Source organism: Mustelus asterias, chromosome 12 (genome assembly GCF_964213995.1).
Source record: "Mustelus asterias chromosome 12, sMusAst1.hap1.1, whole genome shotgun sequence".
In the NCBI taxonomy this organism is placed as follows: domain Eukaryota; kingdom Metazoa; phylum Chordata; class Chondrichthyes; order Carcharhiniformes; family Triakidae; genus Mustelus; species Mustelus asterias.
Window position 1 is genome coordinate 43,773,661 of NC_135812.1, and position 27,491 is coordinate 43,801,151.

Sequence of the window (27,491 nt, forward strand, 5' to 3'; positions counted from 1 at the left end):
GTGGGGCCAATCCCCACTGTCTATAATCAGGAGCCCGTTTGGTGAGAAATATCGGGGTGCAACATCACAGGGAAACAAGCAGATGATTGGCTGGTGAGTATCTTTTAATTATGAAATTTCAATTAGTGCAAGTAAAACCTTGATTGAAATAAGAATATAAAGACAGGCAGGATTGAAGACATTAATTAAAATTCAGCCAGTAAAATAATTAGTTGAAACACTGGAACAATGACAGGTCAAGTATGTGTTGCAGCTGCAGAATATGGAAGCTCGGCGACACCAGTGTGATCCAAGGCAAACACGTTTGCGGTAAGTTCTACGTCTTGGGGACCTTTGGCTCAGTCATTGAGGCTAACGTGAGGGAGAGGGAAAAGGTACCTGGATACTTTGTTGTAGGAGGTGGTCACATCCTTTAAGATAGGGTTGATTGATTGGGTCCATGGTTATAGACAAGAGGGTGTGACAGAGAGAGGCAGGTATGAGGACACAGAAGTTAGAAATGGAGGAGCCTCAGCCCTTGCAATTGTCCAACAGATTTGTGGTTCTTTCAGCTTGTATGGGATGAGAGCAGAGGCTGAGTATACTGACCAAGGTATTGTGGTACAGGAGGCCATTCATGCAGTGAAGTTAATAGTAATGTAGTGGTAGTAGGAGACAGTATAGTCAGGGAATAAACACAATTCACTACAGTCAACAGCGAGTCAGGAGACTGTTGCCTGCCCAATGTCAGGGCTCCAGACATCTACTCTGGGCAGGAGAGGAGCTTGTAGTGGGAGGGGGAGGATACAATTCTTGTGGTCCATATGGGTACCAATGACATAGGTAGGACTAGGAAAGAGGTTCTGCTTAAAGGGTATGAGCAGCTAGAAGCCAAATCAAAAAATGGAACTTCAAAAGGTAATAATCTCTGGCTTCCTACCTGATCCACAAGTAAACTGACATGGGATAAATAGAATTAGAGAGCTGAATGTGTGGCTCAAAGACTGGTGTGGGAGAAATGGGTTTCAATTCATGGGGCACTGGCATCAGTACTGGGAAAACTAGGAGCTGTATCACTGGGACGGTCTTCAGCTGAACTATGTTCAGACCAGTGTTGTATAACTAGGGCAGTAAAGAGGGATTTAAACCAAATAGTGAGGGAGAGAGTTCAAAAGAGGGAAGATGTGATAAATTAAAGGGATGGGACAGGCCAAGAGAGCAAGTTAACAATAAGGGGAATAATAATCAGAGGATAGCAGGAGGGATGGACCATATAAGCTTAAGACGAGTCAGCAGATGAGGCTGGAGGTTGCAAAAGTAATAACAAGTGTCTGTATCAGAATGAATGTAGCATTTGTAATAAAACAGATGAATTGTCAGCTCAAATAAAATAAATACACATGATCTGATGAGACAAGGTTGCACGGTGACAAAGGCTGGGATCTGAAAATTCAAAGACTCTTGACATTTTGGAAGGTCAGGAAGCTAGGGAAAGGTGCAGGGGTAGCTCTGTTAATTAAGGATATCAGTATAGAAATAGATTACCCTTGGGTTTTAAAGATCAAAATGCACAGTTTGGGTAGAGATAAGAAATAGCAAAGATAAGACACTTGTGGGAGTAGTTTATAGGCTCCCGAACAGTAGCTACATAGTAGGATGGGGTATACAAGAAATAATGGGGGCTTGTGAGAAAGTTATTGCAATAATCATGGATGATTTCAATCTACATACAGATTGGACATGTCAGATTGGCGAAAGTAGCCAGGAGGTTGAATTCACAATGTTTTCTGGACAGTTTAATGGTGCTGCAAGCTCTGGTGCAAACAAGAGTGTGTGTTACTCTAGATCTAGTAATGTGCAATGAGACAGGTCAGAGGCTGGGAATTCTGCAGGGAGTAACTTATCTCCTGGCTCTCCAAAGCTTGTCTACCATCCACAAGGCACAAGTCAGGAGCGTGATGAAATACACTCCACTTGCCTGGGTGAGTGCAGCTCCATTAACACTCCAGAAGCTTGACTGGCATCCCATCCACCACCTCAAATATCCACTCCCTCCATTATAGCAGCAGTGTGTACCATGTACAACATACCAAGACTCCTTCGAAAACATTTTCCAAACCTGTGACCTGTACAACCGAGAAGGTTAAAGGAGCAGATACACGTGAACACCACCCCAGGAGGTTCCCTTCCTAGTCATGCACCATACCGACTTGGAACTATATCATTGTTTCTTCACTGTCACTAGGTCAAAATCTTGAAACTCCCTCTTAAATAGCACTGTGGGTGATCTACAACATATGGACTGCAGTGTTTCAAGGAGGCAGCTCGTCACCACCTTCTCTAGGGTAATTAAAGATGGGCAATGAAAATGCTGGCCGAGCCAGCGGTGCCCATATCCAGTGAAAGAATTTTTAAAAACTCTTAGTAAAGGCGCTCCTAGGTAGCAGTGATCATAACATGATTACATTTCACATCCAGTTTGAGGCAGAGAAGAGTGAATCCAAGACTAGTATTTTAAACTTAAATAAGGTTAATAATGAGGGTATGGAGGCAAAACTGGGAAATGAGGTTGAAGGATAGGTCAGCTGAGATGCAGTGACAGATATTTAAAGAGATATTTCATAACAATCAGCAAAAACACATTCCAGTGAGAAAGAAAAACTTTATGGGAAGTACGCACCATCTGTGGCTAATTAAGGAAGTTAAAGATAGTATCAAATCAAAAGAAAAACGGGCAATTCCACAAAGATTAAGGAAAATATAAAGAACAGCAAAGAATGACAAAGTAGAGAGAGAAATTAAGAGTGAGAGAAAAATAAGAGTATGTGAGCAAACTAGCTAGGAATATAGACTGATAATAAAAGAGTTTCTACATATATTTAAAAAGTAAAGGAGGTAAACTAAGCTTTGGTCCTCTAAACAACGTGTTTGGGGATTAATAATGGGAAATAAGAAATAGTAGATGAATTGAGTGGATATTTTGCATCTTGTCTTCACTGTAGAGGACACAAATAACATCCCAGAAATAATTGTAAATCACCAGATGAAAGGGAGGCAGGAACTGCAAACAATCACAGGGAAAGGTACTGAGATAGCATGGTGGCACAGTGGTTAGGACTGCTGCCTCACAATGCCAGGGACCTGGGTTCAATTCCCAGCTTGGGACACTATGCGGAGTCTACACATTCTCACCGTGCCCGCGTGGTTTCCTCCGGGTGCTCCAGTTTCCTCCGACAGTCTGCAAGACGTGCTGGTTAGGTGCATTGGCCATGTTAAATTCTCCCTCAGTGTACCCGAACAGGCGCCGGTGTGTGGTGACTAGGGGATTTTCACAGTAACTTCATTGCAGTGTAAACCTACTTGTGACACTAATCAATAAACTGAGAATATTATTAGAACTAAAGACGGGAAAGTTCCGAGGTCTTGATGGACTTAATTCTAGTGTCTTAAAGTAAGTGGCTGTTGAGATGGTAGATGCATTGGTTTCACTTTTTGAAAATTCCCATCAAATTGGAAAATAGTGAATGCAACTCCTGTACTCAAGAAATGAGGGAGATAGAAAATAGGAAACTACAGGTCAGTTAGCCCAAGATCAGTCATAGGAAAAATGTTGGAATCACTTATCGAGGAGGTTCTCTCAGGGCTACTTAACATCTCAACACAATAAAGCAGAGCCAACATGGTTCTGTAAAAGGGAAATGGTGTTTATTAGGGTTCGAGGAACCTGTAAATGCGCTGTACTTGGGTTTGCATAAGCTGCTATAGCAAAAGTTACTACACAAAATAAGGGCTCGTGGTGTAGGGGATGGGTGACATATTAGCAACGGATCAAGGAAAGCTTAGTTAACAGGAAACAGAATAGGCACAAATGGTTTGGTTTTGGATTAGCAAAATGTAACCAGCAAAATGCCAAAGGGATCAGTGCTGGGCCCTCAACTATTTACAACCTATATCAATGACCCTGGATGAAGGAACCGAAAGTATGGTTGCTAAATTTACCGATAACACAAAAATAGGTAGCAGACTAAGTTGTGAAGAGTTCAGAGTCTGCAAAGGGACATAGGGAGATTGCGGGGTTGGACAAAAATTTGGATGATGCAGTATAATGTGGGAAAATGTGAACTTGTCCACTTAAGACAGAAAAACAGAAAAGCAGCATATTATTTAAATGGAAACTACAGAATTCTGTGCACAGAGGAATCTGGATATCTATAAAGTTAGTATGTAGGTACAGCAAGTGATTAGGAAGGCGAATGGAATGTTGTTGTATATTGCAAGGGGAATAGAATATAAAACAGAAGTTTTGCTACTTTTATAAGGCACTGATAGGACCACATTGAAAGTATTATGTACAGTTTTGGTCCGTTGCATTGGAAAGAGCTCAGAAGTTCCACCACTCAAATGAAGGGGTTATTTTATGAGGAAAGGTTGGACAAAATAAAAGCAAAATCTAAATCATTATTTTGAAGTATTTTGTCCAAACTAGTTACAGATAAGCAGTTGCCAGCCTTAGCCCTATGGCAGAATTCTCACCTCCCATAGCCCCACTCTGGAGAATATAATCCAGGTTGACACTGCTGAGCAACAGAGTGAATGCTGTATAATCTGAGGTGCCGTCTTTTAGATGAGATGATAAATTGAGGCTCCCACTGTCCTCTTGGGTGGACATACAAGATGCCATGTCATTATTCAAAGAATAGCCGGACGCTTTATGGAAGTCTTGGCCATTATTTATCCTTCAACTGTCACAAAGACATATTGCCTGGGCATTTCTTGCTACTATTTGTAGGATTTTGCTATGTGCATGTCGCCTGCCACATTTCCTACACTACAACAAGTTAGTATTATTCAAAATAAACCATATGCTGCGAAAGGCTTTGGGAAATCCTGACTTTGTGGAAAGATATACATTCAAATTTTTTCTTGAATTTTTTTCATTCATTCCTGGGATGTGGGTGCTGGGCATTTATTGCCCAGCCCTAACTGTTCAAAATGATGGTAAGCTGCCACTGGTATAGAGAGGGAGTTCCAGGATCTTGACCATGCAACTGTGAAAGAACAACAATACGCTTCAAGTCAAGATGGTGTGCGACTTGAGAACGATCTTGCAGGTGAAGGGATTCCCATTATCTACTGCCCTAGATGTCGTGGGTTTGGAATGTGTCCAGCATGATGAAAGCACTTTTCTAAAAGCTGTCCAATGCCAAAAAACAAGCAATCTGCAAAAGACACTATCCACTTAGTATTTTTCTGGAATAATCTGCAAAACTGTATTTCTACGGTAAAATTTTAAATGAAGTTCTCAATGTAGGCAATGATTTCAAAATAGCAAATTTAAATTAAATTAGCACCATGATTAAATTGTTCAACATTCCCAACATTTCAATACTATATATTTAATGAGATATTAATACAATCTGCCCCATTCTAGGGACATTGCATTAGATATCTTTTCAGAATTCACAAGTACAGGAACCAAATCCAGTCTTACTTTGTAACTTGTTTATGAGCCAACTGAGTTGCTTTTTGGAGATGTTTGTCCAGCTGAGGTCCAATATGATGGGCTGTCTCCTGATGATCCCACTCAGCATAGTTGGAGTGATTGATATGCAGCCACTCAGGTTAATTGTGGTCCACAGCCGTTTGTCACAACACCTGCAAACATTGAGGAAGAAAAGCCAGTCAATGAAACCATGCCGTAAACTACTAAAAGGTAAAAACAAGTGTTTTGATAAATAGCACCAGTATAATGTTTTTAATACTGCAGCACTCAGTGTCCTTGGCTCAACCACCTTTAGCTGCTTCAATGATAACCATAAGGTCAGAAGTGGGATGTGTGCACAATGTTCAACATCCCCACCCCCCACTCCCGATTCCTCAAATACTGAAGCAGTCCATTTCCAAATGCAGCAAGACCTGGACAATATCCAGGCTTGGGTTGACAAGTGGCAGGCCACATTTGTGGCACACAAACACCAATGACCATATCCAACAAGAGTGAATCTAACCATGATCCTTTGACATTCAATGCCGTTACCATCCCTGAAAAAACTGAACTTGACTAGCCATATAAATACTGTGGTTACAAGAGCAGGTCAGAGGCTAGGAATCCTGCAAAGAGTAACTCACCTCCTGACTCCCCAAAGCCTGTACCATCTCTCAGGCAAAAGTGTGATAGAATGTCACTTACCTCCACCACTGACGAACAGTGACAGCAATGTGTACCATCTACAAGATGCACTACAGGAACGCAAAGATCCTTAGATAGCACCTTCCAAACCCATATCTAGAAGGACAAGAGCAGTAGATGTATAGGAACACCAGCATCTGGAAATTCCTCACCAAGTCGCTCACCATCCTGACTCAGAAATATATCGCCGTTCCTTCACTGTCACTGGGTTAAAATCCTGAAACTCCCTCCTAACAGTACAGTGGGTGTACCTACACCACATGGACTGCAGCCGTTCAAGGTAGCAGCTCACCACTACCTTCCCAAGGGCAATTAGCCATGAACAATAAATGCTGGCCTACCCAGCCTCACCTACATCCCATGAATGAAGAAGAAATTCACATTGCCAACTCATTTTAGATTAGGGGTGAATATACATGAATCAGCAGATACATAAAAGTACAGCAGCTAAAATGCGACTAGGTAAGTGCACACAATGAACAAGTCTTACAATACAGGAGAGACTCAGGATTGGAAGCATGTCAAAAAAACTTTGTTATATGCAGAACATTATCAATTCATTCTGAAAGCCCATAAAATATGGGCTTTCAAGAGATGTTATACTTAAAGAAACAAAATACAGCAATTTGTAAGAAGCTCTATATTACTGGTTGTAACATTTAGTGTCAATGTCTAAAGTGCCCATAACTCAGATTGCACTATACTAAATAAATATAGATTCAGAGGGTGGAATTTAATGCTTTCCCCCATGGCAGGTTTGGTGATGGGGAGCATTTAATCAGGTGGAATTCTGTAGCAAAACTACCTATGGGCAGCTTTCCCACCCCACCACTTAGAGACAGGCCCTTAAGTGAGCAATTAATGCAGAAAAAGAAACAAATTGCACCCTTAAGTATCAATTAATTTTAGATTAGATGGTGTTGTATATACATGAGCCAGCAGTTACATAAGAGTATAGCAGCTAAAATGTGTCGAGATGAGTGTATACAATGCACAATACTTGCTATATGTGGTGTGTAGGGCCTCATCCCACTGCCACTGCTATCAACCCAGTGGCTAGTGGGGAACTCACTGTGGGTAGCATGACTGGGAAACTCATGGTGGTGTTGGGGTTGGGCGTCTTGTTCAAAGGCATTCAATGCCTGATCAAGGGATTTGGCTTTGGGAAGAGGGTCTGAGAGCCATCCTTACCCTTTGCTATTGAACGCCTCCCCCACAACCCCCACCCTGCAACCCAGTCCCACCATTACGCATCTGTGGCTTGAGATCCAGCAATGGTATTAACCCTTGTGTGGATGTTGTACTGGCAGCATCCACATGGCATACTGTTCAATGGATCTGCAGGTCTACGATTGGCTGACAGCTCTCAGCAGGTGGGACTTCCACTCCCAGGGCCCTTGATTCCAGGAAAAGTCCGCAACTGTCCAGTTAACTACCTGTGACACAATTAAAATGACAGGCCTTCCCTAAAAAGGGCGACAAAAGGTTATTACTTTATTAAATACTGCTCAGACTCTATCTTCATTTTAAAAGCACACTAATTCTTACAGAATGCTAAGTACTGAGATTCAGTTCAATAGGTCCTCCATTGTATTTTTTTCCTAATTCTTTCATGGGGTGTAGGTGTCACTGGTAAGGCCAGCATTTGTTGCCAATCCCTAACTGCCCTTCAGGAAAGGTTCAGCTGCCTTCTTGAACTGCTGCAACCTCGTGCTGGTACACCCATAGTGCTGTTAAGAAAGGAGTTTAATAGCTTGCACAAGGCAAACAGAATGGACTTAAAATTCCAATTGTTCATTTTAGGAAGTATTATTGACCCATGCCCCTAACAGCAAAAAAAAACACAGGTCAGAGGCACTTCAGAACAGTCTAGTTTTGAATTCTGCTGAGGAATCAGCCAGTTGTCAGGCTGCATCAGCAAGTTTCTGTTCCACTTGAGTTGGTGTTTCTCTCCTGCTGGCCAGAATTATACTAACATAGCACCAACTGTGCTTTCAAAAGGGAACTGCAGCTTGACTGTGCATTTTCAGTTTTGTACTTCTGCAAAGCATAAAGAAAAAAGTATCCACTTGGTTGTTAAAGCCAGTAGCCTTCAGGCATCTCTACCTTGAATCTCTCCAAGCTGAGAGTCATCAGGTTGGAGTGCAAATTGGAGACATTCTGACATTTAAGGGTGGGAAGAAGGGGCCCCAGGGCTTGGTTATATCTGAGAGAGCTACAGATTCAGAAAAGGATTAACGTTTGTTTTTATTCATTCAAGGCATGTGGGCTTCACTGACTAGGCCAGCATTTATTGCCCATTCCGAGGTGCTCTCGAGAATATGGTGGTGATCTGCCACCTTGAACTTCTGCAGTCCATGTGGTGTAGGTATACCCACAGCATTGTTAGGAAGGGAGTTCCAGGATTTTGACCAAGTGACTGTTGTGTGAAATCACCACTCGGAGTCAGATTTAAAGATTCAACATGCAGTTTACCGGACAAAGCTTTGGGAGAAGCGCTGGGCTTTTCGCAGTGCTCGCAGTCACCTTCTCAATTTTAAAATGGCAGTTGAGCTTCTTTTATACTTTTCAAAGATCGACAAGTACAGACATTAGCAGTTATCACATCGTTAGCCCATTACGCCCCCCTATCAACGACTGATCTCGCTAACAAAACTCATTGTTTCGGTTCTGCTTTATCTTAAACTAAGGTGATCATCTGGACCCCAAGGTCTGGTTTATTTCCTGTAGTAATTAGACAATAACAGGATTTAGCTCATTGTGCAATGTCTATGCCTAAGTCAGCACATCTTAAATGTCTTTCCAGAGTCCATTTTGTACCAGGGAACCATCTTGTATCTTTTAATTTCGTGATTCCCTCTGGCAGCATCTCACTTTTACTCCAACACTTCCCCCTTTTGGTCAGGATCATGCTCTAATAATCCGATGGACCAACAATAGCAGCATCGTGGGTCCGGCAATCGATATGCCTGACCCGTAACTAACAGGTCACGTGCTCACAGGTAAATTTCCACCTTCTCGCCCTTTCCTTCATTGTCGTCATCTTCCTCGGTGTCTTCGGGTGTTCCCATTAGATGTTCCTCTTCGGTGACCACACTGGCCCCTGGCACGGTCCGAGCCATCATGACTTTACAGCAGACATTAAAATATCCGATAATCAGGCAACAGACAATTGTTATTACAACGAGAATAATTAGTCCATGCAATAAGTAAGACCCCCAGGATCCTCCCAATAACCATTCGAGCCAGGTACTCCCCTTCTTGGGGTCTTGCCTAAAGTAATCGAGCTGCTTTCTTATGTCATTAATGGCTTGGGTGATGTTGTAGGATTCATCTGTAACATGTGTTATACATTTATCTCCTGTTATTGTGCATACTCCTCCCTGCTGGGCTAACTGATAATCTACGGCATAGCGGGTCTGCTGCGCGTACAATCTTAATTCAGCCAGTTCTTGGTTGATGGCCTCCAGTGCCTTTGATGTGCTGTTTCCCAGAATGGTTAATCCACAGATAAGATGGTTTCTATTTCTGGCACTAATTACTCCTGCTGTTCCCCCCCAGAGACAGGGCCCCAATGAACCCGTAGCCGAGTGACGATCCCAGTGTGACCGGGACCTCCCAATCAGCACAGAATTCCTTGCGGATGGCCCGGGTCACTATCTTTCTCCGGGTATGCCCTTTGAGGGCATGGAACAGTGAGTGGTCCTATTATTCCTACTGCAAAGAGGATCGAGAGGGTTGGTGTTGCCGTTGTGAAGGTGCCGTTGAGGAGGAACACAAATCCCTTCTTGGCTCGGTAACATTTAATATCCTGGTTATTGGTCTGTACGAACTGTATATACCGCCAATTGCTTGGCTCACTTGACTTTCTGCCCGATCCTACCAATTAGTAAGTATCAAACGGGTATGTCCATGTGGCTGAGCTGACATGAGTCCCATTACACTGACCACAAATGAGTTGCTTCCCCGGTCACGTTCAGGCATCTTTGCTCGTTACAGGTACAAGTAAACTGGCCTCGGTTTACCCGACAGCGCTGACGGGCACACTGCATCTGTACACAGGAAACATTCTCGGGGACCATCCTTGCCCCGAGAAGCAAAGCGGGTAGCTTGTATCATCCAAGTATACTCTCCCTCCCAGTCCCTGGAGGCTCCTGCACACAGGATCTGTGGAGTTTATTAGTTCCACACATCTTCCCTGTATACCCCTTTTATATTTGCCTGTTTGTCCTTTACAGGGTGCGTCCGAGGTATCCGCCGTATATAAGTCATGGGGGGTCCACCCAGGGGTGGCCACAAATAGGGCCTCCACAGATTGGGCTAGCGGGTAACACACGGTTCGATTACCGTGTAAATGTACATGAGCCTCGTAGAATAAGTTATCTTCTAGTCCTGTCAATCTTACAATCGTGACAACAGAGTGATGCAATTGTATACGCTATCTTAGGCATGTTTGCAACAGGCAAGTATTAATCTTATTACTCTATATTAACAACTTCCCAAAGGCTGTATTGCCAACCTGAACGCTTCAGTTAATCTTGCGTGGAGCCGTCACCTGTTTTGGGGAAAGCACTCTGGTCATTTTATGGCTTACTTGTTAATATCGCTCATTCATTTCTTTGTATAATTTCAGCTGGGTCCAATGTTTCCATACACCTTTCCCCCTTATGTCCAGACAGGCACAGGTATCTCCACTAATTATGACCTCATATGGCCCATTCCATTTTGGTGCAAACCCCAGTAAAAACATTACCTGAAAAACCATGACGCGACTTCCCGCTGTTGGGACGTCAGGGAGCATTTCAAACCCTCTCTGTGCGTCTCTTTCTTCCTGATTATCCTTTACTAATTTACGCATCCCTTTAAGTTAGGCGCTTAATATTGTTTAATTTTGTCTTTTAGTGGGCCTACATCGGCCCCACCTGTTATGATGTTTTCTGGTAATTGCATCGCCCTTCCTGTCATTAGTTCACAAGGGGTTACTCCGGTTGTCCGGTTTGTCGTGGCTCTTAACTTCATGAATATAATAGGTAATACTTCTGTCCACGTTTTTCCTGACGTTCGCATGGCTTTGGCCAGGGCATTCTTGAGGGTTCTATTCATGCGTTCCACCATTCCAGAACTCTGCGGGTGGTAAGGGATGTGGAATTTTTGTTTTATTCCCATCAGTTGGCACACTGTTTTTACCACCTCTCTGGTGAAGTGTGTCCCTTGATCCGAATCAATTTGTATGGGTATTCCCCATTTAGGGATTACCTCCTCCGCCAATATTCTAGCCACCGTGGTAGCAGTACAATTTCTGATAGGGAACGCTTCTACCCACCTGGTAAACTGGTCTATGACAACCAAACAATAGGTTTTCCCATGGGATTGTGGTAGTGGCCCTGTGAAATCTATTTGCAGATGTTCCCAGGGCCCCTTTGGTCGGGGCTGGTGTCCCATCTTAATTTTTAATGGGTCGACCGGGGTTGTATTGCACGCATGTCACGCATCGGTGACAATGTCGAGCTATGTCCCTCCCCACCCCTTTCCACCACTATTCTTTTCCTATACTAGTTGCCATGGCCTCTCTTCCCACATGTGAGAGTCCATGGTGTAGTTCCAAGAGGGTGTTTTGTATGCACTTCGGCACCATTACCTTGTCATTGCGTCTCCAAACGTTATCAGTCCCTCTGCTTGCTCCTTGTGCTTCCCACTTACCCTTTTCCTCTTCCGAGGTATCTTTGTGTAAGCCCCGAATATCTATTTTGTCTCCTGTCTGACCCGTTACTGCTATTGGCAGCTCGCCAACTGCCTCCTGTTCTAACGCTAATTGTGCTGCTCTATCTGCGGCTTGGTTCCCTTTGTATTTTAACCAATCGGGGTTATCCCTTTCTGGTTCCTTCTGATGTGCTTTGATTTTTATTACTGCCGCTTCTCGGGGTTTTTCGCTGGCCTTTAGTAATGCCTCGATCCTTTGTTGGTGTTTAATAGGAGTTCCTCCCATGGTTACAAACCCCCTCCTACCCCATGCCGTCATATAATCGTGTATTACCCCGAATGCGTACCTACTATCGGTATATATATTTACTGTCTTTCCTTCAGACAATTCTAGTGCCTTCGTGAGTGCCACTAGTTCCGCCACCTGCACGGATAGACCTCCGTCAATTCTTTCTGACTTCACCGTTTCCAATCTGTCATTTACTACTGCCCACCCTGTCTGGGGTGATCCTTCCATGTATTTACGTGAACCATCTGCAAAAAGGGTCTCTTCAGCTGTTGCTAAAGGTACATCCTTTACCCTACCTTCTTCTATATCCATATCTACGTCTCCACAGTTGTGTGGTTCTCCTGTATCCAAAATTCCTTCTGCTGGGTTATCTCCTGTGTCTCTTACTATTATAACTGATTTGCTGGGAGGTAAGAGGGCGGCTTCCCATTTGGCCCTTCTCATGTTCAAGACGGACCTTAACTTTCCTGTATTTACCATTTCCTCCAAGGAGTGTTTGGTGTGGAGGATTATATTTCCTGTCATTACTATCGGTTTACTAACCTTTACTGTCCAGGCGGCGCAATCTAAGGCAGCTATGCACCTTGGCAGCCCGGTTACTACCGGCCCTTCTGCTGTTGAATAGTAACCTATGGGTCTCCGTTTATCACCACGATCTTGTGTTATTACTGCAGAGTAGAACCCCCCCTTCATTGTTACAGTGTATGTGGAAATCTTTATTGGAATCTGGTAGTCCAAGTCCGGGGGCTGATATCAGTTCTGCCTTTAACTTATTATAGGCCTCTTCTTGCTCAGGTCCCCATTCTACAGAGTTTAAAGCTGGCTTTCCCCCTTTAACTAGCCTCTGTATAGGCTCTGCCAATTTTGGTGACTGGCTGCGGCATTTGTTGTACCGTCTTCTTTCGGTCTGTTGGCATCTCTTTAAGCCCTTGTGATATTAAGTATCCTAGGGTACAGGACTTGTGCTTTCCCGATTTGTGCCTTTTTGGGGCTCACCTTTAACCCTGCGGTTTTCAGTTCATTTAACACTAGGTATAGTGCTCCCTGATGTCCTGACTTAGATTCTGAGGCTATTAATATATCATCCACGTATTGTAGAATCGTGCTACCCTTTGGTAGTTCTACCCTTTTCAGGACGTCACTCATTACTCGATGGAAGATGGCGGGGCTGTTGTGGAATCCCTGCGGTAGGCGAGTCCAAGTGTACTGTTTGAATCCAACTGTAAATGCAAATTTTCCTTGGGATTCGGGATCCAAGGGTAGGGACCAGAATCCATTGACTCTATCCAATACAGTAAAGGTTTTATGTTCCGGTGACAATCCATTCAGGATTGTCGAGGGGCTTGCTACAATGGGGTGCAATTTGGGCGTGACTTTATTGAGGGCAGTGTAGTCTATTGTGAGTCTGTAACTTCCGTCGGGTTTGCTCACTGGCCAGATAGGGGAGTTAGTGGTACTCGTAGTTTCCCTCAGGATTCCCTTCTCCACTAACCCTTTAACTATTTCTACTACAGCTACCTTTGCTTCCGGTTTTATCGGGTACTGTTGGTGTGGCTTATGCTCCAGTCCGGGCACCTTTATCGGGTCAGTTTTATCGGGCCAGTGTCTAATTTCATTTCGGCCCATACTCCAGGGACGGAGGCACAGATGGCTCCAAACCCCTTTGTTTCTAGTCACCAATCTCTGGTGGTGGCTGTGGCCACCTTGATAGTCTCGAGGTGACTTGCAAGTCTTCCTATTCCGGTTTTCCGACCGTCCCGTTTCGGCCTGATTAGCTCTCCCTTCCCACAGTCAATCAAAATGTCATACTCCTTCATTAAATCATTTCCCATTATTGTACCCTCGTTATTTTTACATACATAGAATCTCATAGGTATATACAAATCATTTATTTCTACTAATGTGGTCTTGCTCAGGTAGGCGGGTGTTTTGTTCCCTCCTATCCCTGTTAGATAAATCATCCTACTTGTAGTGGGTAAGGGAAGGTTGGTGACAGATATGGATGCTCCTGTGTCCACCAGCATCTCACATCGTCTGCCCCCTACTAGTGCAGATACATAGATCCTTCCCTCCTTCTTACCCTTATGAATGGGGGCTGCAGACAGTCAGTCTTGCTGATCTCAGAGGTTCCTTAGTTCCTCCAATTCTGCTGTGGACATGGATCAGGTCGGGGGTCTCCCATGTTTGTCCCAACATATTGCTTCTGTGGGTCCATTTTTATTACAATAATTACAATGTCTCCCACTGTTTCCAAATTTATTTCCTTTCCTTGGGACCCGGCACTCCTTTGCAAAGTGCCCTTGTCGGCCACAATTGTGACAGGTCAGTTTAGGCTTAGTTCCGCTCCCGCTACCGTAGGCGGCTACTCTTTCCAGTTTTATCTTCGTCTGAGATTTCTCCTCCCCCCCCCCCCCCTCCCCCCTCCCCCCTCCGTGTACGCCGCTAGCCCATTCCACCAGTTCATCATAATCCTGGGACATGATCACTCCCATTTTTAAGATGGTTTGGTGAGCGCTGGAGAGCCCATCCTTGAAAGCCTGGATGAAGGCTCGATCCCCACGGCCCGGGTTTCCTTGCCCTGAGCATTCCTGGTATACTTGGAACAATCGTTTCCCATATTCAGAGGCCCTTTCCCCTTTTTGTTGCTTGGTCGATGTGATTTTACTCCAATTGGTGGGGGCATTTCCTAAAACTCTCTGGACTTCAGTTTTAAACAGGGTGAAGGGTGCCTGTTGGGCATCTATTTCTGCTGTTAGGGCTACCGCATGCGTCCAACGCCCCCCAATGTAGTCTTGTGCCGGGGGAATGGCGGACTCTCCGGCTACCTGCCTCCATTTATCCGCTGGACATGCGGCCCTAACCAATTGGTGTATATCCCTTAAGTGCAGTTGGTGTCCTACCCAAACCATATCGAATTCTGCCCAAAATTTCGTATTTGCGCTTCTAGGTTGTAGTTTATCCAGGGAGGCCATTGTCTGTTGTCTTTCGCCCGGGGTGAATGGTTTGTAATGTGCTGTTGGCTGCGCGTCCGTCGTCCCCCCCCCCCCCCCGGTTACTGGTGCGAAGTTGTGTTCTAGCGCTTCCCCTTCCTCTGGAGGGGCGGTTGGTCCCTGTTGTGTGGACTCATAAGGGGGCAGAGTAACAGTTTCCCCTCCTCATTGATTCTCCTCTAATACTCGATTCCTTATCTCCAATTCCCTTACTCTAGATTCTAATTTTTAAATTTTATCCTTATCTTCGTTCCACTTTTTAGTGGAAGCGACTACTTGTCCAATTAGTCCAGCTAATTGATGTACTAATAATACCCCTGCCTTTTTTGTTTTGTCTCTTTTCCCCATCTACCCACTTTCTCTGTTGTTCTAAGGTCTGAGAAACATCCCAGCCATCCCTTTGCATCTTCTTAATCAACGAGTGCCTGTCTGTCATATATTTATCAATAAGGGAACCCGCAGGTCCCCACTTAGTTTCCTTACCTGCCCCCTTGCAGACTTCTACGCCCCGGCCACGATTACCTCCTCAGCAACGTGTTTTCTCCACCGGAGTCCCTCTTGTTAGAGTTTCTATTTATACTCACGGCCACGATTACCTCCTCGGCAACGTGTTTCCTCCACCGGAGTCTGGCTCTAGGTCAGGGTGATCAGTTCCTTACCACACCGCTTTACAACGTGACAGACAAGTACACAAACTTTTATGCAAACAGATGGCAAACTCTGCATTTGTTCGCCACTACAGAGTTTGATGCTAAATGACCTTTATCACTTGTGCTTCACGACCCTAAGTGCCTTGGTGCCTCTACGCCCACTTCAGGGTCCTGACCTTCGCGTGGGGTATTTCCCCTCTTAACAACTGGTCTAAGGCTGCGCGTTTGAGACAGGCACTTCCTTGTCCTTAGTCGATCAGCACAAGCAATCAATTCCTGTTTCTATCCGATAGTCCCATAAATTCCCCTAATTTTCACCCGTTTTTAACTGCATTGTTGGCTCAGTCTGACTCCCACAGTTCAACAATCTCTACTCCAGCTCGCCGATCGAGGCCAACCGATCAACTCACCAGCAGTGAGATCCTGCTGACTACGCCAATTTGTTGTGGGAAATCACCACTCGGAGTCAGATTTAAAGATTCAACATGTAGTTTATTGGATAAAGCTTTGGGAGAAGCGCTGGGCTCTCCGCAGTGCTCGCAGTCACCTTCTCAATTTTAAAATGGCAGCTGAGCTTCTTTTATACTTTTCAAAGAATCGACAAGTATAGACATTAGCAGTTATCACATCGTTAGCCGATTATGCCCCCTATCAACGACTGATCTCGTTAACAAAACTCATTGTTTCGGTTCTGCTTGATCTTAAGCTAAGGTGATCATCTGGACCTCAAGGTCTGGTTTATTTCCTGTAGTAATTAGACAATAACAGGATTTAGCTCGTTGTGCAATGTCTATGCCTAAGTCAGCACATCTTAATGTCTTTCCACAGAGTCCATTTTGTACCAGGGAACCATCTTGTATCTTTTAATTTCGGGATTCCCTCTGGCAGCGTCTCACTTTTACTCCAATATGACAGTAAAGGAACGGCGGTGATATAGTTCCAAGTGAGGATGGCAAGTGACTTAGGGGGGGAAGTTGCAGGTGGTGGTGTTCCCATATATCTGCTTCCTTTGTCCTTCTGGGTGGTAGAGGGTTTGGAAGGTGCTGTTGTAGGAGCCTTGCTGAGTTGCTGCAATGCGCCTTGTAGATGGTACACACTGCTGCTACTGTGCTATGGTGTTGGAAGAAGTGAATGTTTAAGGTGGTGGTGGGGGTGCCAGCCAAGTGGGCTGCTTTGTCCTGGATGGTGTCAAGCTCCTTTGAGGGTTGTTGGAGCTGCACTCGTTCAGGCCAATGGAAACTATTCCATCACCCTCCTGATTTGTAGCTGGTGGGCAGGCTTGGGGGAGTCAGGAGGAGGCCGAGTTACTTGCTGCAGGATTCCAAGCCTCTGACCTGCACTTGTAGCCACAGTATTTCTATGGCTAGTCTAGTTCAACTTCTGGTCAATGGTTTAACCCCCAAGGATGTTGATATTAGGAAATCCGCAATGGTAAAGGCATCGAATGTCAGAGGATGATAGTTAGAGTCTCTCTTGTTGGAGATGGTCCTTGCCTGGCGCTTACGTGGCGTGAATCCTATTTGCCAATTGTCAGTCGAAGCCTGTTTATTCTAGAGGTCTCGTTGCATTTGGACATGGACTTCTTCAGTATCTGAGGGGTTGTGAATGGTGCTAAACATTGCACAATCAGTGAATATTAGTGTGGCCATGGCCTAGAGCACAAAGGGGAACCCAGGCAAATTCAACAGCTACTTACTGCCTTAGAGGACAAGGATGAAGATCATCAGAAGGGCAGCCAGAATACAGACTATGGCACTTAGTGCAGAAAGTGAAGCATAATGTGATAGCTGTAGGGGATTCAGTAATTCGAGAAGAAGCAGTGAGTAGTGCTAATGTCATTGGACCAGTAATGAGGTGGAGATGCTGGCATTGGACTGGAGTGAACACAGTAAGAGTTTTAACAACACCAGGTTAAAGTCCAACAGGTTTATTTGGTAGCAAATATCATTAGCTTTCGGAGCGCTGCTCCTTCGTCAGATGGAGTGGAAATGTGCTCTCATGTGCCCTGTTTGAGAGCACATTTCCACTCCATCTGACAAAGGAGCAGCGCTCCGAAAGCTAATGGTATTTGCTACCAAATAAACCTGTTGGACTTTAACCTGGTGTTGTTAAAACTCTTACTGTATTGGACCAGTAATCCAGAGGCCCAAACTAATGCTCTGGGGGAAAAACAGGTTCAAATCCCAATACAGCAGCTGGTCAAATTTAAATTCAAGTAATAAATCTGGAGCTAAAAGTTAGTACAAAACCAATGTCGATTCTTGTAAAACCCCTTCCAGTTCACTATAATCCTTTAGGAAGGAAATCTGTCCTTACCTGGCCTATATGTCCAGACCCACAGCAAAGTGGTTCACTCTCAACTGTCCTCCGAAATGGCCCAGCAAGCTACTCAGTAATACCAAACCACTACAAAGTATAAAAGGAATAAAACTGGATGGACCACCCAGCATCAACCCAAGTACCAGAAACGACAATGGCAAACCCAGCCCCGTCAACCTTGCAAAGTCCTCTTTGCTAACATCCAACAACTTGTGCCAAAATTGAGAGAGCTGTCCCGCAGACTACTCAAAAAAACAGCCCGTCATAATCACATTCATGGAATCATACCTCACCTTGGGTATGTCCTAAAGTTTGCTTGCCCGTGTTTGCAGCAAGCAGTGAGAGGGAACCAGCAAGGAGTAAAAAAAATTTGAACTTGTCCTCACCAATCTACCTGTTGCAGATTCATCCGTTCATGACTGTATTGGTCAGAATGGCCATTGCACAGTCCTCATGGAGACAAATTCCCATCTCCACATTTGAGGGTAGCCTCCATAGTGTTGTGTGGCATCACCATTGTGCGAAATGGAATAGATTTCACACAGATCAAACAACACACGACTGGCAACAGAATTGTATACAAGCACAATCTGTAACCTCAAGGCCCAGCATATTCCCCATTCTACCATTACCATCAAGCCAGAGGCTCAATGCTGGTTCAATAAAGAATGCAAGAAGGGATGCCACGAGCCACACCAGACATATCTAAAAATGCAGCTTCAACCTGGTAAAGCTACAACACAGGACTCCTTGCATGCCAAAAGCAGAAACAGCATGCGATAGACCAAGCTAAGTGATCCCACAAGCAACGGATCAGATCTAAGCTTTGCAGTCTGCCATATCCAGTCATGAATGATGGTGGACAATCAAACAACTAACAGGTGGTGGCAGCTCCACAAATAGCTCAATTCTCAATAATGGGGAGCCCAGCACATCAGTACAAAAGACAAGGCTGATGCATTTGCAGCCTGATGCGCTGAGTTGATGATCCATCTTGACCTCTTCTGGATGTCTCCAGCATCACAGATATCAGTCTTCAGCCAATTCAATTCACTCCACGTGATATCAAGAAACTGCTGAAGGTAATGGATATCGCAAAGACCACGGCCACTTACAACATCTAATAATCCTGGAACTCCTTTCCTAACAGTACTGCGGGTGTACCTGCATCACATGGACTGCAGTGGTTCTAGAATGCAACTCACCACTATGTCAAAGGGCAAATCGGGATGAGCAATAAATGCTGGTCTAGGCAGTGACACCCACATCCCTTGAACAAATAAATAAAAATAGAGGGATAGATAGCATCCTATGGAAACAGGATCATAGCACTGGAGGCAGCAATTTGCCCCATCATGTCTGCACTGGCTCCCCATTGGACCAATTCACTTAGTGCTACTACCCCCATCTTCGGCCCATAACCCTGCACATTCTTCCTTTTGAGTTAACAGTCCAAATCCCTTTTGAATGCTGATTGAATTTACCTCCACCACACTCAGGTAGTGAATTCCAGACCTTAACTATTGCTGCGTGAAAATATTTTTTCCTCGTATCAATTTTGCTTCTTTTGTCAATTACTTTAAAATCTGTGCCCTCTCGGTTCTTTGATCCTTTCATGAGTGGGAACAATTTCTCTCTATTTACTCTGCCCAGACCCCTCATTATTTTGAATACCTCTTAAATTCCACCAGCTGCTGAGGTGGGATTTGAACCTGTGCCCCTAGAGCATTAGCCTGGGCCTCTGCCTTACTAGACCAGCGACATTAAGAATCACAAGTTCCAGACGATATGCTTCCGATGTGGTGACGGAGTGAGATTATTGGAGGAGGAAGAAGAGGATCATCCAATTGTGCTAGATAATCTTTGAACGGAGGGGAAGTTAGGTTGTCAGCTCTTTGGTGGAAATAGGGTCAAGGGAGCAAGAGGTGGATCTCACAGACAAGACGAACTTGGAAAAGGCATGAGAGAAGATGGAGAAGCTGGGGAAAGCTGCGGCATGGGCTGCACAGCAGCAAGTGCTGAGGCTTCTCAGCACCAGAGACCCAGGTTCGATTCCAGCCTTGGGTCACTGTATGTGGAGTTTGCACATTCTCCCCGTGTCTGTGTGGGTTTCCTCCGGGTGCTCCGGTTTCCTCCCACTGTCCAAAGATGTATAGGTTAGGTGGATTAGCGAAGTAAACATGTGGGGTTACGGGAAGAGAGCCTAGGTGGGATGTTCTGTTGGGGAGTCAGTGCAGACTCGATTGGCCTAATGGCTTCCTTCTGCACTGTAGGGATTCTATGATGCAAGTTCTGGGCTAGGATTACAACTAAAGTTATATTGCCCGAAATTTAGAAGATTATGGAGAGAGTTATTAAGTTCAAGATATTTAGAGTAGTTGATCATTTCTCTTTGTCTACCCGATTTCCACTGCTTGGGAAATCTATGACTAAGGGAAATAGCCTATAAAATGGAGCTAGGCCATTAAGGAAATGAAAATAGGGCATACCTCGGCACAAAATTGGTGGTAGAGGTTTGCAACTGTCTTTCAAAAATAGTTAATGCTAGTTCAACTGTTAATTTTATACATAAAATTGATCGACATCTATTAACCAAAAGGTATTAAGAAGTTGAGTAAAGATGGGTGCAAGGAGTTAGACCACAGATCAGCCTTATTAAATGCAACGAGCGAAAAATGGCCCACTTCCTATTCCTGTGTTCCTAAAGGGTTAAAGCTTCAACTGAAGCCGATTGTGGAGGAATACTATACAAATGTTTTGGGTGCTAATCTATTATCACCAAAAATCATGTATAGCTTCTCTAGCATACAACAGTAAAGTGTGAAAGAAATCTGAAATTCATCAGCAGGTGGCAGCAGCTGTATAGCAACAATATTGTATGTAGAAAATTCTGATTATTGTTCAGGATTAATCCAGAGTTATGCAATACAATCTTAACCAGTCATAATTAGCATTTACACTTTACCCAGGTAAAATTCAGCAAAACAGAGCAGTTCTCCGTGAAAAGCTTTTTCCTGTAAACTGACCCGCTATGGCCTTGATCCAATGTCAATGTTGTGAAATAGGCCCTCTAATAGTAACCTGACACCATACTGTACATGCAAATAGCTGGCCACATTAATAAGATACCCAAAGCCCATTGTAAAAATTGGGTCATTTTAAGAATATACCAAACAATATTAGAAATTAAAGTCCAACTCATACAAGCGATTCTGGTTTTGACATTTAATTGAAAGTTCAGCTCTGGAATATTTTGATCCATTTACATCTTATTAGCTGTATTAAATTAACTGGGTGATGCACCATTGATTGCGAAATAACAGGCTTTTATTAACGAAAGAACTGGAGCACACCCGAACCGATAGCTAATCCGAACTGAGACAAAAGGGACGGAGAGCAGTCACCTTTATACCCAGAGAAGGCGGAGCCCCGGATTGAGGCAGCAGGGGCGTGTCCAGGCATATCACATATGCCTGGACATGCCGAGTGCACGCAGTTCGCGCAAGAATTATTCAGTCGATTCCCCCAGCTGCTGTCTGCGAGTGGCCAGCAGATGTCTGGTTATAGACCTCATTCGGCTGCCGGTTGTACTGGCTCTTTAGGAGATCGATTGCCTCCTGGTAAGTTTCCGCATCTCGGATCATCGCGAAGATGTGAGCGCTGATGCGGGCGTGGAGCACGTGTAGTTTGTCGATGTCGGTTACGACGACGGCGGAGGAGGAGGCGATGAAGGTCTCGAAGCAGCACAGCCAATGATCAAAAGAGTTTGACGCCCCAACAGCCTGGGGATCCAAGTCCAATTTATCAGGTTTTAAGAGTTGCTCCATCCCAAAAACTTTCGTTAATAAAATTGATGCACCATTGATTACGCAAAGACTCGTTGTTGCGAAATAACAGGCTTTTATTAATGAAAGAACTGGAGCACACCCGAACTGATAGCTAATCCGAACTGAGGCAAAAGGGGCAGAGAGCAGTTACCTTTATACCCAGAGAAGGCGGAGCCCCGGATTGAGGCAGCAGGGGCGTGTCCAGACAGATCGCATAAGCAGACAATATTACAGTGGTTCACCACACTGGGTTTGTGGAAATCTTTCAAAAACAATGTTATCCTGTTCCATGATTCTGCAAGAATTTGCCCAGCTATCGTCAGTTGAGTGAAAGGTGAACATGGCGCTGACAACCCTGCTGTTTTACTTAAACTTCAGAGGAAATTTAAGTTACTTTCTCCGGTCTGTGACACCATACCCACGATACTGCAGTCAGGGCCCTTGAGCTCCATTAATGTGCGTTGGGAAGCGTACTAAAGACAGAATCAGTTCGCTCACCTCCCTAAACAATAGGCAAAATCCACCATACAGCTCTATGGTAACGTGCACTGGGACCAATGATGGAATATATTGTTGATATACAGCTCTTTTTTCACTGGTTAACATTCCAAAACACTGGCATTTAATTCTTTTCAGTTTAATTGAACCAGAAATATTCAACACTCAATTGTATAGAATGTATAGAGATTTTTTTGTTAATTCTTGTGATTGGGGGAAAGTGTGTGGCAATGCCAACATTTATTACACATCCTTGATTGCCCCTCGAACTGAATGGATATTTCAGAGGACAATTAAAAGATTCAAGCACACTCCATCGCACCTGGAGTCACACATAGGCCAGATTGGACAAGGAGCACATTTCCTCCCTGGAAGGACATTACCACAATCTGGTAGTTTCATGATTATTTTTAACAATACTAATTAAAGTAGTGTTTCATTCCATATTTATTAATTGAATTTGCTAATATGTTTCAGCTCCACCACTAAGACTCTAATTCGACTCCCGTAACATTGTTTATTTCTGCCTCCTCCCACAACCCTCTCCACACCATCTCAACTCATCTGCTGCTGAAACCTTCATTGATGTCTTTGCTCCCTCTAGCCTCGAATATTCCAATGGTTTCCTAGCCAGCCTTTCTTCCTCCACCCTCCATAAAATGGAACTACATCAAAACCCTGCTCCTGTAACCTAATTTGCACCAAATTACACTCTTCCATCATACCTGTGTTTGCTGACCTATACAGGTGGTGTTGTCAGACTGGTAGGCAATTCTCAGCACCACTTTCAAATCCTCCCATGGTCTCACCCACCCTCTCTCTACAACCATCTGACATCTCTGCACTTCAAATTCCTGCTTCTTTTGCATCCCTGATTTTAATCAGTCTTTGACCAGCGACAGTGCCTTCAGCTGCCTAGGCCCCAAACTCCGGAATTCCATTCCTATACCACTCAATTAAAACAAGTGAAAGACTTGTATTTACACAGCACCTTGCACAACCACCAGACATCTCAAAAGTACTTTACAGTCAATGAAGTACTTTTTTTAAAGTATGGTTAGTGTTCTCATTCAAGAAACATAGCAGCCAATATCCTGAACTTGCCTCCTGTTTGCTACCTCTCCCAACTTGCCACTTCAATCCAAGACCTTCCTGTCTCACTACTTCCCTCCCCAATCTTCCTGCTCATCGCCTACCTCTCCTAAACCCTTTCTGCGAGAGCGAGGGTCTCGGTTAAGGTCAGTGAAGAGTGAGGAGGAAGCGGTGAGTGGGAGGGAAATGGCAGTTTTGTTTTCTTCTTAATGCTAAAGTGAAAATGGCGGCAGCACTACTAGGGAATATCCTAATTTACAAGCCACATTAAAAATGAAACGGCGCTATTAGAACACACCCTGGAGTTTAGATGAGGTGATCTCATTGAAACATATGATTCGGAGGGGGCTTGACAGGGTAGAGGTTGAGGGGCCATTTCACCTAGCTGGGGAATCTAAAATAAGGATGCATAGTGTCAATAAAGGAGTAAAAAATGAAAAGGCGCTATTATCTCTGCATTTAACGCAGAGATGAGGAGGAATTTATTCATCTAGAGGGTTGTGAATCTGAAAGCATTCACAGTCATTGGTGTAAAGAATTGCATCATCGAGTATATCTAATGTTGAAACTGTGTTCTAACATATCTAATGCTTTGGATTCTAGGGGAAATTCAAAGGATATGAGGATTGGACAGGGAACTGAATTGAGGTTAAAGATCAGTCATGATCTTACTGAATGGAGGAGCAGGTTTGTTGCTGATATGGCCTCTCTCTGCACTATGTTTTCTTTCCATTGGGGCCACTAAATTAATTAGCTCCCTGATGTCGTTGAATCTCAAGAGTTAAACAATTGTTTAAATGCTATCTACAGTTTGTTGTTAAATTTAACATTCTTAAACAGGTTCTGATGCTAATACTGTCAAGGTTTACAGCTACTTTGCCATTGGATATGAATCCACCCCAGCACAAATTTTATCTTAACCAATAATCAACATCTCAAACTTTCATATTTCAAATTCCTTTGCCAAGGCACGATGCTTGTCATTGAGTTTTCTATGAAGTAGTGCTGTGATTAGGCATAGTTACTATAGTTACAGCTGCAGTCACTGTTGTCAAGCTCGAGCACACATCTGTTTGAACCTTCTCTAACTGGTAACTCGAGGGAAAGCAGTTCTGGTCAGCCAATTGTCTGATCTGTATGTGGAATAATTTTGTTTCACGTCCAACAAAAGCAAAAACGGACACTGTTCAACACACAGCGCTGCTGAACGTGTTTTGTGCAGATAAGCAGAAATAATGACAGTACTCACAGTAAACTATCTACCGAAAAACTACTGTATAAGGATAGGAGCATTCCATCATATAAAGCACAACGTGCTAAAGTCCAACCTCTTAAGTAAACACTGGACAAGGCCATTTAGAGTTTAATTGGCACAGTTATTTCTCCCCTTACTCCAACAGTGAGCTTGTTAAAATGCTTTCAGATATTGCACATTATAGAACCATAGAGAAGTTACACAGAGGGAGGCCATTCGGCCCATCTTGTCCATGCCAGCCCGAGGACAGCTGCTCTTTCTAATCCCACCTTCCTGCACCCAGCCCATAGCCCTGTAGCTTACAGCACTTAGGGTGCAGATCCAGGTACTTTTTTTTGAGAGTTTAAAACCTTTGCCTCCACCACCAACTTGGGCAGCAAATCTGACACCCACCACCCTCTGCGTCAAAATGTTCTTCCTCACATTCCCTCTACCCCTACTGCCACTTATCTTAAATCTATGTCCTCTGGTTCTAGAATTTTTCACCAAGGGAAACAATTTTATCCTGTCCACATTATGCTGCAGAGAAACCTTAATACACTACACAGTGCTGCCGCTGATTCTTCAAACCTTTCTACGACAAGAAATTTGAGGTGCTGTTTTATTATATTGGCAGCTACCATGCCATGCCTTGCTCAAATGTAAATAGGTAGGAAAAGTTGCCGATCAGGAACCAACACACAAAACAGGAAATAGAGCATCAAATAAAAGCCACCAATCAAGAACCAGTAACTACCTCAAATAATTAGATCTTTGAAAAAATGCTCCCAATGTTCTACCATTTTCTTTCATTACATTTTATTTCTAGTCATTCAATGCAAAAGTTCTAGAAACAGCATGCTTAATTGTTACTGACTACCACTACATGTTAGAGATATCTTACACCTACAAGGAGCTTGCTCCACAAGGGACTTTCTCCAAGGCTTCAAAGTGTAATGGTCTTCTAGAATGTACCCCCATGAAAATCTTCAGAATGCATTTTAAACTTAACACCTACTAATAAGAACAAACGCAGAGCTTAAAAAACAGGAAATCATAATGCTTTGAGAGGGGCACACTTTGTGAACACATATCCCTTGCTGTTGATCACTTAAAGAAAGTTCTGGTAGTTTAGAGGCATATCCCAACTTTTTGACTCGGCAAAAGAAATCTCCCAGAAACAGCATTCAAATTCAATTCAGATTCAGGAAAACATTTCACAACAGGTACTCTGAGTATGCTGTGCCATAAACGCTTAAAGAAGGTTGCCATAAGGTAGCCTTTTTCGCCAGAGTGCTGCATTTGGGGAGCCTGTCATTTGAAGTTAGTTAGGAATTAACTACAATGGAGATTGTATCGAGCTGCATTGCCCAGTTTTTCTTTTACTATTCTTGAGTCATTTGCGTTTGTTAAGTGTTATCTTGTGGAAAGCAATAAACCACAGGACCTTTTAAGGGAAGTGAAAGATCAAATGGCTTAATTGCACTGGTGGTGTAGACATAGCAATAGCATTATATTCAGAAATAGGTATAGCAATCTTATATTAACCCTCTATTGGAAAGGTTTGACTAATGGAGGAGAAATGCAGATTTTTTCAACTGAAACAGGACACAAACACTACTCTCCTACCCAATTTGACATATCCACTTCAGGTTGAGTTTGTTCCTACATTGAAAGGACATGCAGCTCCATAGATGCAGATCCAGTTACCTTTTAAATGAGTTGAGCATTTCAGCTTCAATCATTAACTTAGGCACTTAAGTGAAATCCAGATACCCACCACCCTCTGGGTGAAAAAGTTTTTCCTCTTGCCCCCTCTAATCCTTCTACCAATCATGTTAAATCAATGTCCCCTGGTAATTGACTCCTCAGCTAGGGGAAACAGATCTTTCCTGTCTAGCGTATCTAGGCCCCTCAATTTTGTACACCTCAATTAGCCTCCTCTGGATAGGCACATGGAGCACACTAGAATGATAGGGAGTGGGATAGCTTGATCTTGGTTTCGGAAAAGGTTAGGCACAACATCGTGGGCCGAAGGGCCCGTACTGTGCTGTACTGTTCTATGTTCTCTGTTGTAAGGTAATCAACTCTACCCTTTCCAATCTCTCCTCGTAACTGCAATTTTCAATCCCAGGCAACATTGTAAATCTCCTCTGCAATCTCAGAAACAATTGTGTCTTTCCTGTAATGTGGTGACCGCAACTGTACACAAAATTCTAGCTGTGGCCTAACCAACATTTTAAACAGTTCCATCATTACATCCCTGCTGTTATATTCAAAGCCTCACAAAGGCAATGGCCTAGCGGTATTATCGCTGGACTACTAATCCAGAACTCAGCCAGTACTCTGGGGACCCAGGTTTGAATCCCACCATGGCAGATGGTGGAATTTGAATTCAATTAAAAACAAAAATGGAATTAAGAATCTACTGATGACCATGAAACCATTGTCAAATTTAGGAAAACGCATCTGGTTCACTAATGTCCTTTAGGGAAGGAAATCTGCCATCCTTTCCTGGTCTGGCCTACATGTGACTCCAGAGCCACAGCAATGTGTTTGACTCTCAACTGCCTTTGGGCAACTAGGGATGGGTAATAAATGCTGGCTAGACTGTGACATGATGTGGAGATGCCGGCGTTGGACTGGGGTGAACACAGTAAGAAGTCTCACAACACCAGGTTAAAGTCCAACAGGTTTATTTGGTAGCAAATACCATAAGCTTT

At 43.8% G+C, this 27,491-nt stretch overlaps 1 protein-coding gene across 6 annotated transcripts in view; it reads right to left on the reverse strand.

The window, feature by feature from the left end:
• The window catches only part of LOC144501401 (lysine-specific demethylase 2B-like), a 192,699-nt gene that overhangs the window by 23,770 nt on the left and 141,438 nt on the right, over window positions 1-27,491 (reverse strand). For all 6 annotated transcript variants that reach the window (XM_078225125.1, XM_078225123.1, XM_078225126.1 and 3 more), the window contains one exon: window positions 5,471-5,634. In XM_078225125.1, the coding sequence (XP_078081251.1) occupies window positions 5,471-5,634 (164 nt within the window). The remainder of the gene's footprint in view (window positions 1-5,470; window positions 5,635-27,491) is intronic.